The sequence below is a fragment of the Strix aluco genome, chromosome 16 (genome assembly GCF_031877795.1).
Source record: "Strix aluco isolate bStrAlu1 chromosome 16, bStrAlu1.hap1, whole genome shotgun sequence".
In the NCBI taxonomy this organism is placed as follows: domain Eukaryota; kingdom Metazoa; phylum Chordata; class Aves; order Strigiformes; family Strigidae; genus Strix; species Strix aluco.
In genome coordinates, this window is record NC_133946.1 from 14,858,779 (window position 1) to 14,877,675 (window position 18,897).

General features: G+C 34.4%; 1 protein-coding gene across 10 annotated transcripts in view; it reads right to left on the bottom strand.

The window, feature by feature from the left end:
• SOX6 (SRY-box transcription factor 6) overlaps positions 1-18,897 on the bottom strand; it is a 375,244-nt gene that overhangs the window by 170,787 nt on the left and 185,560 nt on the right. For 9 of the 10 annotated variants that reach the window (XM_074842580.1, XM_074842581.1, XM_074842574.1 and 6 more), the window contains one exon: positions 5,746-5,835. In XM_074842580.1, coding sequence (XP_074698681.1) covers positions 5,746-5,835 — 90 coding nt within the window. Of the gene's footprint in view, positions 1-5,745; positions 5,836-12,500; positions 12,643-18,897 lie in introns of all 10 variants that reach the window. The other variant, XM_074842582.1, reaches the window with a different exon arrangement.

Here is an 18,897-nt window from a genome sequence, read left to right on the forward strand (position 1 = left end):
ACATAAGACCACATAATTTAATCTAGTTCACACTTGTGATTAGTCTAACTAATTATATCAGTATCTTAATCATAACAAATAGATACAATGGGGCATGGTAAGTTTAACCAAAATATTTTTATTTTGGAATCCATTACCTTCTTCAAGCAAATCAGACTAAAGAATATGCAAACATTAACTGCTGAAAGTGCTTATGAAATATTCAGTCATTCAGAAAGCTACCACTAAATTTAGAAGGTCAGGTTAGACCTGGAAATGTAGCTTTTGTAACACATTACACAAAATGCTAATGGCTTGAGAAATGGCAAAACAAAAATATCTCTCTGATTTGGAGATCTACAACATAAAGCTAAACATATCACTTCATTGGATCATGGTAATAAATACATTATAAGAAACCTTTATAGCCTGTGGTATATTTCTAATCAGGACCAATTTCTTAAGGATTTGGGGGTAGGGGTTCTGGGTTGCGTTGTTTTGTTATGTTTTGTTGGATGCTTTGATTGGTTTCACTAATTGGAACCAGTTGATCCTATTTCCTGTGTATTGATTTTTTAAATCCTAGCAGTTAGCAATGATTCTAATGTATCATAACACTTTAGACCTTAATCATATAGTGGGGCTTTTGCTTGTAGCTTTTGTTTGAGTTTTAATTAAGAAGACCTTGTGTCTCAAAGCCTGAGCTGGGTTTTTAATTGCTAGTATGTATATCACACAGACTTCAAAAGAAATAAAATATGTTTATAACAGAGAGCACAAAGGAGAGCTTTGAAAAGTCTATAGCCATACAAAGTGACATAATTAAAAACCTCTGAGTGCCTCTGTGATATAAGACTTATATATATTTATTTATACATATTTATAAGGCAGACTGTTATATACCCTTAGAATTCATGAGAAAGAAATTTCAGCAATTATACTGAGAAATAATTACTGCAAATCCAGACTACAGTGTTGGTCAGGGCTACAGGAAAACATCAGATTTATTTTCCTCAAAATGGTCTTCACGTCTGATATAGTGCACCAAGAAACACCCAAAAGCTTATCTGTGAAGACAAATATTATAAAATGGAAGCAAAAATAGCATTTTAAAATGTTTTGTAAATCATGCATATTTTAAGAAAAAATTTAATTCACTGTAAAAACACAGAAACCATAACTTTCTCAAGGATTCATTCATGCAGAACTCTCTCCAAGACTCTTCCAGAAATGGATAGTGTTAAATTACTAGATTCAAACAGTTGTGCCTCACTGTTCTCTTCCAGTCAGTAACGCACACACAAAAAACTGCTCCTAGAAAACACCTCTTTCAATGTCTTCTCTGTTCTAATACCAGGGACAAATCTGATTTTCAATAATGTTTATAATGTATTTTACAAGGAGACTATCAAGTGGGGTGAAGTTGCTTCATTTTACTAAATTCAACATTTCCTAGGAAACAGGAATGCTGCCTCCCACCTATCCAAATATTCTGAGGCCATTAAATGTGTACATGTCACATGAAATAGGAGTTTTAGGCTCTTTTTAATAAACCAGCAAATATAAAAGGGGAAGGAATTAGCACGGGAAACATAATGTAAACAGCCTTCTGTATTGGATAAAGCTATGGACACATCAATCGCTATCCTTCCCAAAATAGAGTATACTGTACAAAGACAGCATGTGACATTCAAGTCACAATGCCTATAAATATAGATAGTTCCAGCTGTAAACACCACCGATGGAAGCCAGAGAGCTAACCTGCAACACAGTAGCCAGTGACCCAGGAGTCACTCTTCTATAAGACTGCTAGACCAATTCTGACCCTTTCACGATAACATCATTGCTTAAGTTACTTAAAGACTGACCTTTCTTATTTGATCTTCAAAGACCCTGCATGCTGAGAAAGACCATTGCGGGCTATTTCAGTAGGACAACTGCCTGATGCATGCAAGACTGTGCTATTCCAGAGATTTATATTTGGAACAGAAACAGAAAACTTAAAACAGACTCTGTATAGTGATAAATGATGCTACTCTGCCTAGCTGTGGCTGCTGAAGAAAAACTAGATAACTAAGCAAGAGGAATACATGCAGCAGGGGAGGACAAGGACAGAACCCTGTGCACCCAAATACCTGGAAATTTAGAAGAGAGACCCGCATCACTTTGTGTATTAAAATACATGATAACAAAAATTAGGATGAAAAGTATTCCCTGATCCTGATTTTTATATAAAAAAACAACACTGCAAAAGCTGGACATAAGCCTAACAAATTGCTTGTATACCTTAAGTATATATAGTTGCATGCACATACTGGCAAATAGCATACAATCAAATGATTTGCATAGGCAGCTGTGGGTTTTTTCCAGGTGAGCAGGTCATTTAACTCAGCTCAACTGCTTTACAGACCTTTGAAAATTTGACCTATGTGTTTCATTTATAAACATATCAAATGAACAAGGACTTATTTAACCACTGGAATTTGACTACAAAGCATTCTGCCAAATGCTCCTCTGAGTTTCATGCAACCTCCCTGAAGTCAATGGCTTGTCTGGCTGGAATTCAAGGAAGAATTGGGACCATTATCAATAACTGAAATCCTAATAAAGAAACTCAGAAAAAGCAGTTTTACAAATGAAGCACACTATACAAGAGTAATTGTGAACAGGGACAATCCCACTTAGAGAAAAAATAAATGATTCACTGTTTGTTACTTTTGTATTGGCTTCTATTGTTTGAATTAATAGACATAGTTCATAATTATATCTTGATTAACAGTATTGTGTTCTAAATATAGAAGGTAAAGCAAGAAAATACCATTTTTATCTGTTGCTCTCTGCCAATTATCTTTTCTTCTCATCTATGTGCTTCCCAAACATGAATAGAAACAGTTTGTGTCAGTGGTACATTTTTTTTCTGCTTTCATCCTGTTTTCTGGCACTGATTCTTAGTGAACTGCCTTCCCACAACCAAGATGCTAGTCTTTCACTGAAGGGGGGAGGGCTGTAGTTGTGCAGGCACAGGGGAAGAGTATGTGCTCAGGTTATCCTTAGCAAGAACAACGCCTTCTCTCTAAAATAAACAACTCCCAGTAACAGTCAGTGCAAAGAGCACACAGAACCACACCTCACTTTCTTATAATCAAGATTTTTTTCCCCTAATGCCCTAATTTATTTATTTTTACTGCATCGCTTCACATCTTTAAGTTAGGCTCTCAGTAATACGAGCAGAAAGTCCACACAAATGCCAAAAGTATCAGCCAGTTAAATAAATTGATTTAGAATCTAATGGAAATTAAGGAAAAATATATTTGACCTCCCAAAGACAACACATTTTCAAAAGTAGTTCTTTCAGACCTCAGCATGCCCTGCCAGTTACCCAACTGGAAATTCATTCAGCACTATGAAAATTAACTTCATGATTTGGAAATCTACCACCTTGAACACTGAAAAGATTTTTTTTTTAAAGTATGCTTCTCTGGCAGATTAAAAATTCTCTCTGATTCCCTTACTTTGCTTTATTTCCTTCTTGTAATCTGGTTTTCATGCTGCCATGAGCTAGACTGTTGGTGGGGTTTTTTTTCTGTCTGAGATGATTTAAGGAACAAAATGCTAATATGAGTTAATACCAGGCTATTAGGTTGATAGCGATTTTATCAGTCAGGAGCTAACCAGCCTGCAGACAGTGGCTAGGCCACTAGCTTGGGAGCCCAAAGGAAAGGAGTCCTGCTTCAGACCTGTCACTGCTCCTGCTATGTAACTCTGAACCTTGTTTCCTTCTTCTATAAAACAACACTAATGTCTTTGTCAAGAGGTTTGAATATGGCAAGTGTAAAGCAGGACATAACAGCAACCATTATTTATCTTCCATGTTTGTGTATGCTTTTTTCTATTTCTGCTTGTTCATGAAAAATGTTAAACGCAGTTGCAGTAGCAAAGATTCAGTATTGTGTCTGGAAGTCAACTAGTAGTGGAGAGGAATACTGCAGACATTAAGACCTCTTAAGGGTAGGTTTCTGGGGATGAGACACAGGAAGTCAGTTGGGGAAACCAACCGAACGTCAACACATAAACCTGGTGAGCCTAATCAGGTGATTCTTTTTATAGAGCTAATAGGCTATACCCCCAGAAAAGGTAGTTGAATGAGTTGAAAATTCTTCCAAATCTGAATGAGAATGCTTTGTAGGTAAATGAGAAAGGGTTAGGAGCAAGAACTCTACCTGTTCACTCTGCAGTGAATATATATACTAAGAAAATAGGAGGAATTACATAAATCCAGAGGAACAACCTTTTTTTTTTTTAATAAATGAAAGCCCATGAAAAAGCTTTCTGTGTCATATAAAAGAATAAAGAACATTATTCTGCATTGCTAGAGATCCCACCTCTTTTAATTTTGATTCACTAATAGCATTCAAGTAGTTTCTATTTAAAGACTAAGTAGCTATATTGTGCAATTAATGGACAAACTAGCATTCAATGTTTTCCACACTATTAAGAGACAATACGGCTTTAAATAGAATGTGATTTCAAGACATAATTTTGTTGGATTTTATTACAGTCAATTTTAACATGTTCCTGTGAAACTGCATACTATATTTCTGCCACTGACGTTACTATAGGATTTCTTATCTGCCTAATATATAAGCATTGACACAATTCTAGCAAAAAAATCCAACAGGAGAATCCAACAGATTTTAGTCCTGAATCCTCTGAAGGAACCACTTATAACTTCCTTATTAGAAAGAGACAACCTTTCAACTGCTTGTATAATAAAAAAATTGAACTACCTTATGTTTCCCTGGTGGAAATGCAAAACCCTAAGTATCCATTTTCATCAAATAGCATCTTTCTTTTTAAAAAAAAAAAAATTAGTAAAGATTTATTAATATGATGCACATGATTCTTTGTTTCCACATATTTGTAGTTGCAATTTAATAAAATTACAGCAATGAAGAGAAATAAATCTTAGGTACCTCGTGTACTCCTCAAACATGCCTTATGACCCCTTCTCACAGCACAGAAAACACTTTTTTAATTTGTTGCATAATCAATAACACTGAATTTCTTTTCACGAAGAAAATCCATGGAAGAATTGAAGGGTGGGGAAAAACACTTCAAGTTTTCTACATAGTATTTAACTGTCAAGAGAATTCTACTTTTACTAGATTGCTGGTTCAACAAATCTTGGAATTACTGGAAAGTACTGTCTATATATGCAATAAAACTTGCACTGATTTCAGTAGGTCCTGAATTTCATCCAGAGATGCTGTTCCTCCCCACGAACAGCAGGAATATAAACAAATATTCTTTTTTTTCCTAATTTTGAATCAAAGATTTAGAACAGTAATCACTGAACTACCCCCTTTTATAATCTGAAAGCAGTTTCTACATATAGTTCATGTAACTGTGAAGAAACGGTACCAAGTACTAGTAACTCCATATTTTCAAGATGTTTATTCCTCTTCCTCTGGTCACAGAGATATATGGCTAATGTCAATGAACTAATGTAACTAACCTGGTGTTTGTGATAACATCCTTGATACTGCTTATAACTGATTGTGACATACTCCAATTTATTTATTTAGCAGACGCATCCATCAGCTCAAAGATAAACATTAAAAAACTCACAGGGTGAGTTGACTGGAAAGAGAAAAGCACTCTCTAGTTACGATTGTTATTTCTATTATTATTTCTGAACTTTAAAAAAATCCTCAATTCCTTTTTTAAAATATATGTGAACATTTAAAATTTGATCTAGTGAGATACCTTTAATTTCTCCAAGAAGATCACTTGTGTTTAATTTTTCCATCTTCTCCTTCCAGTCTTTAGAAAGCAGCTTTTCCATGCAGGATGAATCTATTTTTTTAAAAAAAAAAAAAAAAAAAAAAGAGGAATTATCAAATATATTCTCACACATCAGGAAAACAGGTGTCACCTTCATTTTAAAACTGTTCTCCCTGTACTAGTTCGACCATAGTTTCAAAGGGAAATGAACTTGTAGCCAAACAGAGTTCTTATTTAACTGCATTATAAATCCAAAGTAATTCCACTGAGGTTAATGGAGTTACTATGGATTTAACAAGGGTCTAATTGAAAGAAAAACCGCGTTCGGGATTTATGCATGCTAACTGCCAATTTACATGCATAGATTGCCAATGTATATACAAATTCTGTCTTTTTCATTTGAGAATGATTGTACACTCGAAATTATACATGAAGATTTAGAAGCTTTTTTTGGAATTTTGGCACACAGTGACATCTGAAACCCATTTTTATACCCATGTCAATGCAAAAGTTACTCATATAAAGTCTCCATGGAATTCATAAAAGCACTCTACATATTGGATGTTCACAGTATCAGAAATTTTCTCAGTACACTATAAACAACATGCAATGATTAGAAGATAGGCTTTCCTAATTTGAAGTTCAGAATACATTTCAAATCTTTGTCCCAATCTGGGAGGCCTGCTGTAGGCAAAACTGTCACTGAAGACTTTACACTTAGGAGAAAGTAAAAGACTGGACTTAGTAAGTTTCCTATGATCAGAACCCAGTTCCACTAGAAAATTTGATATTGAGCACAACACTTTTTTTCAGTTCCTAAATTAAGCTAATTGGCTCTGAAGTCTAAATTATACATAAGCTTCCAGATAATTTACGAAAGCTGATTTTTAAGATGGGAATTCTCATGGTTGATGTTGTGATCCAGAGTTTTATGACTTTAAGAACCACAATTCAGATGTATAAAACCATTATCAAGAAAACTTTACACACAAACTAACACTTATTTTCCCTTCCCAGTTAGTAATAATAGAATCTCCATTAAACATTATACATTTACTTTCATTGGTAGAGAGACTCATCAACAATGTCTACGCTAAACTCCTTGAAAACTCTTAGGCCCAGTTTAGCAAGATAACAAAAACATTGTTTAAATGCGACTCTATTCCTAAAATGAATCTTTGCAAAGAGCCTTCACTGTAAGACCACGTATCGCACTGGGCGCTGCTGAGCACATTGTTTCTTAGTGCATACCCTGGGAACAGCCATACACCTTAGCTTGTTAGAAACTCACAGCAAGCTGCCATTTGTGTCAGGAGGAGACCAATTTACACAATGCTCTCTAAATAACTAATAATGTTCCAAATTCTGATAACATTTCTACTGATCCCACTCCAGTCACTTATGAATTAACACGGGGGTATACAAGAAGGCAGAATTCAGCCTAACATATCTTCTCCTAAATTACCGGCGGATTAAGGCCAAATCATGGCTCAAATTCTCATGTCAGCAGTCCAGTCAGAAGCACTCACACCAGTGAAAGCAAAAGCAAAAAGCCCAGATTAAGAATGGCAACACATCACATCAATGCAATGGGTAACAGTTTGTTCCACCTCAGAGGATTCTAAAAATATTCAGAGGGAGGAGAAGCATTCAAAGAGGTCACAAAAGGAGGAGTTAAAGATGGAGGGAGAAGTTTAAGAAAAAGGTCATACAGCAAATCATATTTTAGAGTGCAAGTAGTTTCAGACTAAAAATTCACATTAGCATCACTCATTTGAAATGAACAAACAAACAAACAAAAACCACCAAAAACCAGTTGAAAGCAAACCAAACTGTAACTACCAAAAGATCAAAGATCAGGTTTTAATTGCAACACATTTTCACCGTGCAAGCCTCTGTGGAAAGACAACACAGCTCGTAAATGTTTTTGAAGTAATATTTCAGTAGAAAAGCCAATTTATTTACTAATTATATCTTTCTATGAAAGAGACAAAATTAAGGAGCTGTAAGTTGCAATAGGCAATGTTAAAATACTTGTTATATAATAACAATTTACTTTTAACAATAAGAGGCACTTATTACTTTTATGAGTTCTGGCCTGATAATAGAAGAATCAAGAAATAACCATCAATTATCAATAGAACATTATAATTTGTCCTTTTTTGTGATATCATCATTAGTTTAAAAAGATGTTTCTGTGTTTCTCCCCTGCCAAAATTTCAGACCCCTCATCCCTGAAAAAAAAAGAGCTTTAGAGTTTTATTTAAAATTTATAGATGTGTGCTATAAGTTATGTATTCTACTGCCTTTTCGCTATTTTCCTCAATTCATACAAAGAAGGAAAAACATTTAAATTAAAAAAAAGAAACAATTAGCATATCACAGGAGTTGATAAAATACTTTCCTCAGAAGCACTTGCTTTATTTCTTCTTACTGTTCTTAAGAACACCCATGTATATATGTAGTATTACATAAGGGCAAAAAACATATTTCTAAAGAGAGACTGAGAAAGAAATGGAGTGGAAAACAGATCTATCTGGGTGTCTTCTTTCTGATATAATACTATTGCCAGTTACAATTTTTATCTCTATAAATGACTGAAAAAATCCTTAAGAAACAATTCTTTAAACACCACTATCTTATCCAAACTCTATGTTATAGCTCTGACTACACATTTTATACCTACTGTATTTTGTTATTGGGAAGATTACAAAAACACACAATAAGCTTTTTAATAAACTTTTTTATAACACTGTAGAAATAGCTCTTTTGAAATACCTGTAAATTTTGAATTAGCAGGTTTAATCAGCATGATTTTTAGAATTTAAAATAATGATATGTGTTAAAGCTCTCTGGAGGTCCTCCACATTAGACAGGAAACTAAAATATAAAGGCTTATACTTGAAAGGCATATCTCCCTTCAAGTTCTGTATTCTGTGTTCACAAATACACATTTTGAAAAGGTCCGTGAATCAGAAAGGGATTTTTTTCTTCTTTCTCTTCTGAAAATTAATTTTTCCATACATATAAAATCTATAAAGATATCTTCTGACATCAGTAAAATGTCTTCATCCATATTGATTCATTTTCTGATTTGATTCATTATAGAAACAAAACATCGACTCAGAATCCAGCACTGAACATTGAAGAAGCCCGAATTCACATCTGCACTGCATCACTCTCCCTGCACTGAGGCTCTGCTTCAGCACCATTCCAAAATCTTGTGGATCCCGACATTTTCAAAATTCAGGGGTATTCTTGTTAAAGACAATTATAAAAGAAGCAAAGAAAGAAATTAGCATTTATACATTTTTAGCTCTTCTCACTGACTTTATAAACCACAGTTGGGCTTATGCTGCAAAGTAGCATATTTTGTACTGACACATGTAAGATCAAATTTGTGAAGTTGCACTGGAGCAATTTATTATATTAGCAACACACAGCTTCTCATCCTTTATATTCTTCTCTTGTGAATTAGGAAAAATTTTCTTTCAAGGACAAACAAACAGGTTAAGTATAATTAGACTGAGATGACTAAATGAAATCATTGAGTATTATTTAATATCACGGTTTATTACATACTTTGTTAGCAATTTTAATTGTAGACTAAAGGAATTTAAAGTACAGTGAGAATCTTGTTAGACATGACAGCTTTGCAAAGGTGAATGAGAAGAGGATGTTAAAAGATAAATAAGCAGGAAAAAAAAAAAAAAAAGGCTAGGTGTTAGATGAAAAGGATCTCTCCACAATGACAAAGCATCGATGAAAAGAATTAACATTTGTCCATTGGGTAATCAATCAGTCAAGGAATGGATGGAATCCAGCTCTTTGTTGCACGACCGGTGATGAAGAACGAGTGTGTTAGCTACCACAGCCAAGCTCTCAAGTTCTTCCGACTGAATGAAAGTCATCTTGTTCCTATCAAGGATAGCTTTTGCCTCTTGTCTCTTCCTTATTCTTCCCTTTTTTCTTTTCTTTTTTTTTTTTTAATTTCACTTTTACAGTCTTCAACAAGTTACAAACCCCAGCTATAGCTTACATGAATACTGTATGACCTTACAGTGGCCTGCACCTATGCTCATCGATTCTGGGGGGTTGTTCCTTTTTTTTTCCTTTTAATTCACTGAAGTAGCCTCTTATTACTTTCTTTGAAATACAGATACAAGGAAAAAAAAAAAAGCGTTCATGCCGTGTGTGTGTTTTTGTTTTTTATGGTAAAGTCATACATAAAAGAAAGCCTAAACGTGAGAGTGCTGCAGCAAAACTTCAAAGCACTGACTGTCAGACATTATTATTTCAAATCAGCTTTGACTTTTTGAGACTTAATAAAATACTATAGTACAGACTGGCATATTTATAACACCTATACCAGTGATCAACTGAACTGTCTTATTCTTGCTGCTGTGCAGTGCCTTGTTATTTCTTTTATAATAAGCTTCCCTCAAAACATGTTGTAACAATACTGCAAACTGATAATTATTAATGATATGAGTTCTAAAACATGACTTGCTTTGCATACAATTCTTTTTGAATACGTACATTACTTTGTGACAGAAGACAAAAGCACATTGATTTATTAATAATGATTGCAAATGCATAGCAAGTTCATAAACAATACAGAAATATAATTCAGTCAAAGGTATGGGTGACATTTCTACGTGTATCTGAACTGTTACATCTCAAGGAAAGAGGCACTGGGTAAGACAAGGTAGAGGAATTAGAAGAGAAATCAGGCATGCTACAAGAGAAACTGTTCTAAAACATTATCACATCCTCAGGAAGAGGAGGATAAACTTCTTTTCTGCATTTTAGAACAATACTACAGAATTAGTGGTATCTATGTCTTTATTTCAGAACTATAGTCTGTAGTTATACCCCATTACAATTTAGTAGATATTGCTAAACATAAAAAGACCGTATTTTTGCAGGCTTTGGGACTACATAACAATATGCAAGTTCCTCCATCTCTAATGTTCTACATTCTCTAAGCTACTCTCATTGCATTTATTTGCCTTCAGCTCCACAGGAGAAAAGGTGTCCTTTGAATCAGCCTTTGTCAAGAGTTCAAATGCCTCATTCAAGTTTATATGACGAGAAAAACAGCACAAGTGGAACTACCCTGTCAGCATCCATGAAATATTTGTTAGAGAAAAAGTGTTGTGTGGGTTTTTTTTTTTCTTTGAAAGAATGTTAAATGAGATTATGAACTCCTTAGGACAGACACGGGTGTGCCTACAAGGTCTACCACACTGGATTCCCACTACAGGAGAAGATCTGCTTCTTCCCCAAAACACCCAAATAAACTGCAAACAAACATTACAGTTGCTATCCTTTGGTTGTCTTGCTCCCTACTGTACCTTTGCACATCTCACCCCATGCCTCAAGTGCAAATGTGCTTTTTTCAAGTGGGTGAAGCTAAGGACCTGACATCTAAAATTAATAGCAACACAATCCATCATCCATCTGAAAGAGGAATGTTTGTTGCAGTGTTCTTCATAGAATACTAAAACCTGTTCATAGTAGAAAAGTCTAAATAAAATCAGTACTCCACAAATATTCCTCAACAAAAGTCAAGTATACTTTAGGTATACCCTAGTCAGTGTTTGTTATTTACAATTAAACTAAAACACCATGTCCATTGGTGTTATTATTAGATCCATTCATTAAAAATGGGAATTATTCAGAAAATTAAGTATATTTTTTTAAATCTGGTGATGAGTTTTAATATACCAGTGTTGGGACCTTTGATTAACTGATCCACCTCTGAGTGCATGACAACAGCTTGCTTACATGCCTTTTGTGAGTTCACTGCCCATCAGATTTCCTTGAGCATAGATCAGTATCATAAAAATGTTTCCTAATTTTCAGGTTTCCTATTACGTATTTTAAAATTGTGTGCAAACTCTTAACATTTTGGCATCAAAGGGAAAGGCAAAAGGCTAATTTAATTCACTTTGAAAGAATATGATTTCATAATCTTTTAACAATTCAAAATTATGTTAAGAACGTTACATTTACATTCATGATTTGAGAAATAAAAATATAATTTAACCATGACTATCGGAAACTTAACTGCTGGATGGTACTATTCTTTTTTAATCCAAGGATGTAAAGTTTGTGTAATGTTACTGAAATAGATTCTTTGTTGCCATAGTTACATTTTTTTCTTCTTTCAAACACAAATTATCCTTTTCCATTTCAATAAACTTTAAATAAAAGAAAAGGAGACAGCAACAATACAAAACTAATCAAAAATCAGCCTGAAGGCTTAACATTCATAGTTGCAATGTACTGCCACTGTCTCCTGCTCATAAGCAGCTTGGCTTCAATCTTGCTGTCAGTGGAGAGGCAGGTCAGGGGAATCTCATCTCAGCCTTTCAATTTCCATACTGTTCTCATACAGTAATTAATTGTTGTGGTCTAACAGAAAATTAAAATATAAGGCATTTCAGACATGTTGTTAGCCAGTGAACTGATTTCTTTGGCCAACTTTTCAAGATTTTCTTGATTTAATAAGCTTTCAAAAGCCAAGTTCTTGAAAAATAAAAATATAATCACAACACAAAACAGAGCAACATGACATTGAGAACAGGAATACCTGCTAATTTCTTTTGCTACATTTACTGCAAATTACAAAAAAAAAAAAAAAAAAGAAGTCCTAAATTCTATATCTTGCTCCTGTCATTAAGTAGCCAAGCAATCCTGGCCAGTTTCTTACTCCCTCCTCTCATACTGACCTGTTTCTATCCACCTCTTTGTCTGCCTTGGCTGTTTCTGGCACAGACTGCATATCTCACAAGGGTTTTGTTGAACACCTAGCACATTTCTGGTCATGAATTAGAACTTGCTTCTGACTCTCAGTGCAACCTGTAGGCAGTACTGTAAAACCAAAAAAGGAAAAAAGAAAAACAAAACAAAAAAAAGGGTAAAAACCCTTCCTAAATACAATTATATGCAAAAGGCAGTCAGCTCACAGTAGATGTTTTCTTGCAAGAGCAATAATGGAAATGTGACTGAGATCTGACTACCTAACATTACAGTTTTGTTTAGGACAGGGAACCAAGTAAATCTGCCAACTGCTGTACATTTTTTCACAGTGACAAGATTTCCACAATATGATAAAATTAGAACTGTAAGAGCTTGGAGAGCTCTCTTAACTTTTAATTAAAACTCTCCAAGCTCACTAAAAATAATTAGGCATTAAAATGTTCTGGTTTTCCTCTGAATTCATTTGCACTACTTGAATGGTCTAGATCTTGCATGAAACAGACATTCTAAACAGAAACACTGGAATTTAACTGGGGGTGATTTCCAGACCTGCTTTCTATGATGTGGCTAGTGGGAAAAACTGTAGAGAGTCTGAAGCTTGTACCAATTCTGCCTAAAATGGCTTGTTTCAACAGGAATTCTCTAGTGCAAAGAGCACTAGAATGCATTCTGCTCAGTGCAAAACTCTAGATAAAAAGGAGTTTGAATTTCATGGAAAGAATAACCCAAGATACAGTTCTGACCTTTATTTTTATTTATTTATTAAAAAGCAGAACCTTTAACCTTGCAAATGTTTTTGTTCTCTTAAAATAACTCATACAATGCTATATGCCACACTATTTTTAGAAAAGCAACAGAGAAAGCATGCTTTTCCCATACAGCAGGGCACTGATATAAACATCAACACAGATGCTCTGTGAGAGAGAGCCGGACTTCTCAAGCACTTGATCATTAAGGAATGCACCAACTGTTTTAGATAATCTCGTGCCAGCTCCAATTCTGCTCCACACTCCCCTTTGGGAGTGGCAAATCTTGTCCTGCTCCTAATTTTTCATTTTACTCACTCCTCCATTCTTTTTTTTTTTCTTTTCCCCCAGAACAGAGGGAAAAAAGGCATTGTGTGCCAAGCAATGCAAGACTAGAATCACTTCCCCAAACAGAGCAAAACTTTCAGACAATTAACCCTCCCCTCTTCTTTCAGATAAATTACTAAGTATAAAATGCAATCTGTTTCCTTTGTTTACTCAATATGAACAATTTGTAAATGACTCAAGGATAAAATTCAGAAAATGTTGTGCTAAATTAGAACCATTATAAACATGCTAATGACTGCTCAACTAAAACATGCAGGATCAGTTTGAAGAAATATATTTAGTTCCTGTGAAATACAGTTGTATTGCCTCAGAACTATTTGGTCACTTAATTGTGTATGATTACTTCAGGAAAATGTTAATTTCATGAACACTGCACTAGACAATACACTATGTATGTCAAAAGGAGTTTTCTCAAATGTCGGTGTAATCGCTTGGATGCAATGTTTTGGCATATTAGCAGAAGATAAGTATCTTCTGTGTCTATCAAAATTACATGTACATTTCATTCCTACACTAAGAGTTTCCCTTGCATTAGAAGGTGTATTTCACTGTTAGATTAGCTGTATTCATGGAAGTACACATCATTGCCTTATTTACATTACAATGATAGTATACTGTATATTATATGTAATCACCTATTCCCTAAGTATGTACACCTCTATTTACATCCCAAGTGAAAATATAATATTGGCACGAGAGAGTCTTGGGCTTTATACAATAGCAGTCAAGGGTAGTCAGGAAAAGGGGAGCACAATCTCCTTTCAATCCCTGGCCAAAAGACTACATAAACTGATATAATAAAGGAGAATGATACACTTATTTTCCTGTCTCTTACTATGTATCAGCAAAGTAACAAAATCAATAGGATTTGCAATATTTGTTATTTTTGCAAAAGAAAGTTGTGTTAATGGAAGCAGATCTCAGGACCTTCATTATTTTTCTTTGCTTCCACATCTTCACATCCTTCTGTATTGAACAGCTCTAAACGATCAATTTTTTTTCCTCAGACTGGAAAAGAACAGACTGAGCCAATATCTTAGTTAGAACTCATCAGCACAGCTCCATCAAAGTCTACTTAGACTTAAATAGATTTGAAATTTCCCCCAATATTTGGCCTAATTATTGTTTCTCTTAATCTCATACCTCTGTTCCTTGATACAGTCCTTTTATAACCCTAAACAATTCACTTTCATCTTTGGTATCCACTCTTTTCTAACACTTGTGAGTTGAAGTGACATTCTTCTCATTACTACAAACAAACAATTGAGAATTTAATCTTTAAATCTTTCTTTGTTAAACTGCTCTGGAAAAAATCATATATCGTATGGCCTCTGGACATGTTGTGTCTTTCTTTTACAAATGAATTTCCCTAGTAGCTCAAGAAGTTGCTGATTGCTTGCCAGCCTGTGTTCAGCTATGTACTAAACTCACTCACTGAACTTATCTTAGTAAAGACATGGGGCAGATTTTATTTTCTCTTAGCATTGCACAGCTCTCCCAGATTCTCATACCAAGCTGAAGCAAGCAGAGGATCCCATCTCAACTCAAGAAATTATTTGTTAGCACAAACAGGCCTTTTTGTTATTGCATCTTCTCATATCAAGTGCAATGCCCAATAAGTACTGTATCATTTAACAAAGCAGAAATTCCATTAAATGACTATGGAAATATTAGTAAAAGTTTTAGGGAATAAAAACATCTTAAACAAAAGATAATACAAAAATACAAGTGTTATAACCTCCTCCACACCAGGTTAGCTAGGGGGTGGGCAGGGAGTAAGGGGACTTCCTGAAAAGCAAGAAAAATCAGTTTCTATTAAACTGATTAATGTTCCTCGGAAAATTTGTGACACCAGATGATTTATGAACAAAACATGGATGATTCAAAAGACCTCTATTTTGTTCCCCCAAATCATGTTCTACTCATTACCCTAATAATGCAGTAATAAACATCTGTTTAATGATTTGAAGGCTTCTTAATATTGTGTATAAAAATCTTAACTCAGCTCTTACATAAAATATTCTGAAATTAAAACAATTGTATAACAAAAAGAATTTTTCATGAGAAATCCTTAAGCATTTTTGTATGTAAAAGTATAATACAAAGAAAGCAAAATAATATGCTCTTGATTTGAAATGACTTCAAACAAGGACGCAAAGGAATGAAAACAATAGCTAGAATCTCCTCTCTTATTTACCATTTCTGAAGGTCTCTATGGCACATGATGCAGTCTTTTCCAGGACACTAAAATACACTGACAAAATCAGTTCTATAGCCTCCTTTATACTAATAAAATTTTGACTTAAACAAACTATCATATTTGGTATAAATACAAATATAGAACAAGCAAGACTTTCCTGAGCTAATTCCAGCAAACAGAGCTTTAAAGGTTTACAAATCTCACAAACACCAATCTACTTGCCATGGATATATATTTCAGGAATAATAGCTGGTTTGTTACAAATCCATGAAAAGATTTGAGAAAAGAATGCACTAATATCTTCAAGAATAATATCTTGAAATTTTCATTTCTCTATATAGATAGAGCTGAAAATTAGCCATCAATATTTTTCTTGTAAAAGAACATTATTGATTTTGTAAGGTCAAGTACTGGAAAGATATGGAAATGATAGAATTAAAGTTGTCCAGGAAATCCTAATTCAGCCCCTGTGAATAAACATTATGATACATTCTTTCAATAAAAAATACCATGCAATTAAAAAAAAAAAAAAAGTACACTTTGGTTTGGTTTGGTTTTTTTTTTTTTTCCACAGGATTCTTGCTACATTCAGCACATGGGACAATCCCAGACAAAAGCATAAACTGGAACTGCAGAACAAATGAGGCTGTTCCCCATATGATCATTGGCCACGTTTCATTGAAAAAGTTCAAAGAAATTAAATGAATGAGGGATGGAACTGCAAAAGGAGAAATGATGGGTCGCAGTTGCATTTTCTGGGAGCTCAATTTAAAAAACTTGGGGTTGTATTTGAGGAATTGCTGAATATTCACAGCTGCAGCTGTGTCAATGTAAAGTCAATGTAAAGACTGAGACTATAATATATATAGCTATATATAAACTGCTGCACAAAGTTAGGTCCTCTGGAAAAGAATCAGGACCTAAACACCTTGAGCTGAACAACGAATAAATTAATGATGTTTTTAAAGTCACAGTCTTAGTCCCACACCTGAGAAGTCGGTATACTGACTACCCTTTTTTCCTCTTTACAAAGACTTTGAGAAGATAATTAGTTTGTAGCACGTTTACAAAGTATGCCGAAAAACCCCAGCCAATTGTGTAATATTCATGTCTTCAGAGCACAGCTTGAAGAATAAGTAATTAATAGCCACAAAGACTTCAGGTTGACCAGCAAGGATATAACAAGCTACTGGATGGTTTCACATTCACGGACAATCATCCTGTTAGTGAACTGGATGAATCAGAATTTTTTTTGAGGAAAAATATCGTTTAATCGTGTAAGAAAAATTATACATAGATAAAAAATTATCTACATGGAAACAAAAATTATTTTCATTTTAAAATGTTTTAAGTTATGTTGGGTAACTGAAGAAAGCTTTCGCCAGTTATGCAGACATTCTGAAAAATTAAAACAGTTTTAAGCCTGGGCTTATATACAGCTCAGACTTATAAATTAGATTTAGTAGCCACTTTTGGAAACAGTGGCGATTTGAAGGGTACTGATCATGTTGAATGAATGACAGGGTGAACAGGAAATGGACTTTGGTTTCGCTGCACCGGACTTTGCCAATTAAAAGCACTAACAATAATAAAAAAGTGTATGTTGCACCCTGTTCTAGTGCTGCAAAACAGACACAGCCCCCTTTTGCTCTCCTGACAGAGCAAATCTTGATATCCCCCATGTACAGGCCAACAGACCTGTATAGGTTCCCCTATCTGCTTAGAGCAAGTGATGTCACAGTGTAACATGCTACCTGACCCATTAACTCATCGCATGTTTCTCAGCAGAAAATAATTTTTGTCCCCAAAGCTGGTGCACAAATTCATCACCATATATATCTGCCTAAAATATGTAGCATAGTAATACATTAAATTTCAGAGTGAAGAAAATGGGGGTGATTTGGAACCATCTGAGGAGAAATTTAATAATACTTGGGGAGTTCTCATTCCAAAATCTGCTACCCAAAGAGGTAAATAAATACTCAGTACAATTAAATCTTCATTAGTACAGAGAAGGGAAACCACAATAAGCTCATGCTCCCTGGTTTTAGTTATTCTTTATTTCCTATTCTGCTAAGAAACATCCTTTCTTTTCCAGCATCCTCCTCACTACAAGCACGAAATAGGCAATGGAGGTCTAGAGAATTATGCCTCAAGATTCACGAAAAGTTATATTGCAGATAACAAAGATAATTTACACAATTTCTGTCTTAAACATTTAGTCTTCTTGCTTTTGTTGATTTAAGCCAGAATCTGTAGTTATAAAAGTTTAAATTAATGACCTGAATTTTAGCCACATAACTTCCCTGAAAATTTAAGCTTGCATGAGATTCTACACAGCTACTTTGAAATTGTAGATTATTCTGTTTTCTAATATACTATTTATACAGATGCAAAAATCTAGCAAAGATTTGGTTGTTTAGAAGGATTTTTCTCATATTTAGGGCCAATAGAAAATTTCATGTTATCAGAACAACCTCTACACAAAAGATTGCTCCATTATAAGTTCTGATTTATGATCTTTGAAGTACCCATTCCAGAGAACAGGACAGGTAGGAAATATCTTTGCTCGAACACTAAATAACATAATATATTAGAAAATTATAATATTGCCTTATTCATTTAAATATATTACCAAATTCAGTGCATGAGTAACAGGTGAAGATCTGACTCCTGTTGTATTCAGTAGATCACTGTCTAATGCACTTCATGTACTTGTACTCTAGGAATAACAAAATTCAAAACAGAATCTATATATTTCCTAATTGTAAGCTATACTTCCTGTCTTTTAGGGGGTTTTAGCAAGGCCACTGCATGATTTATAAGGCTAGATCCTTTATATACAGGGTTGTACATATGGACTTCATACAGAAAAAGGAGTGTGATCACAGTGGTTTGAACGTGCAAAGGCTTGTTACTATCAAGCCAAAGGCAGAAATGTGGGCTGCTGCCATGTTCTCCATGTGCTCACAGTTTGGTCCATCTAATTCGTGTTTACATATATTAAAGTTGAGATTAATCTCTTACCCTTTGGTTACGTTTTCATTGTCTTTACTCCACATGAGAATTATC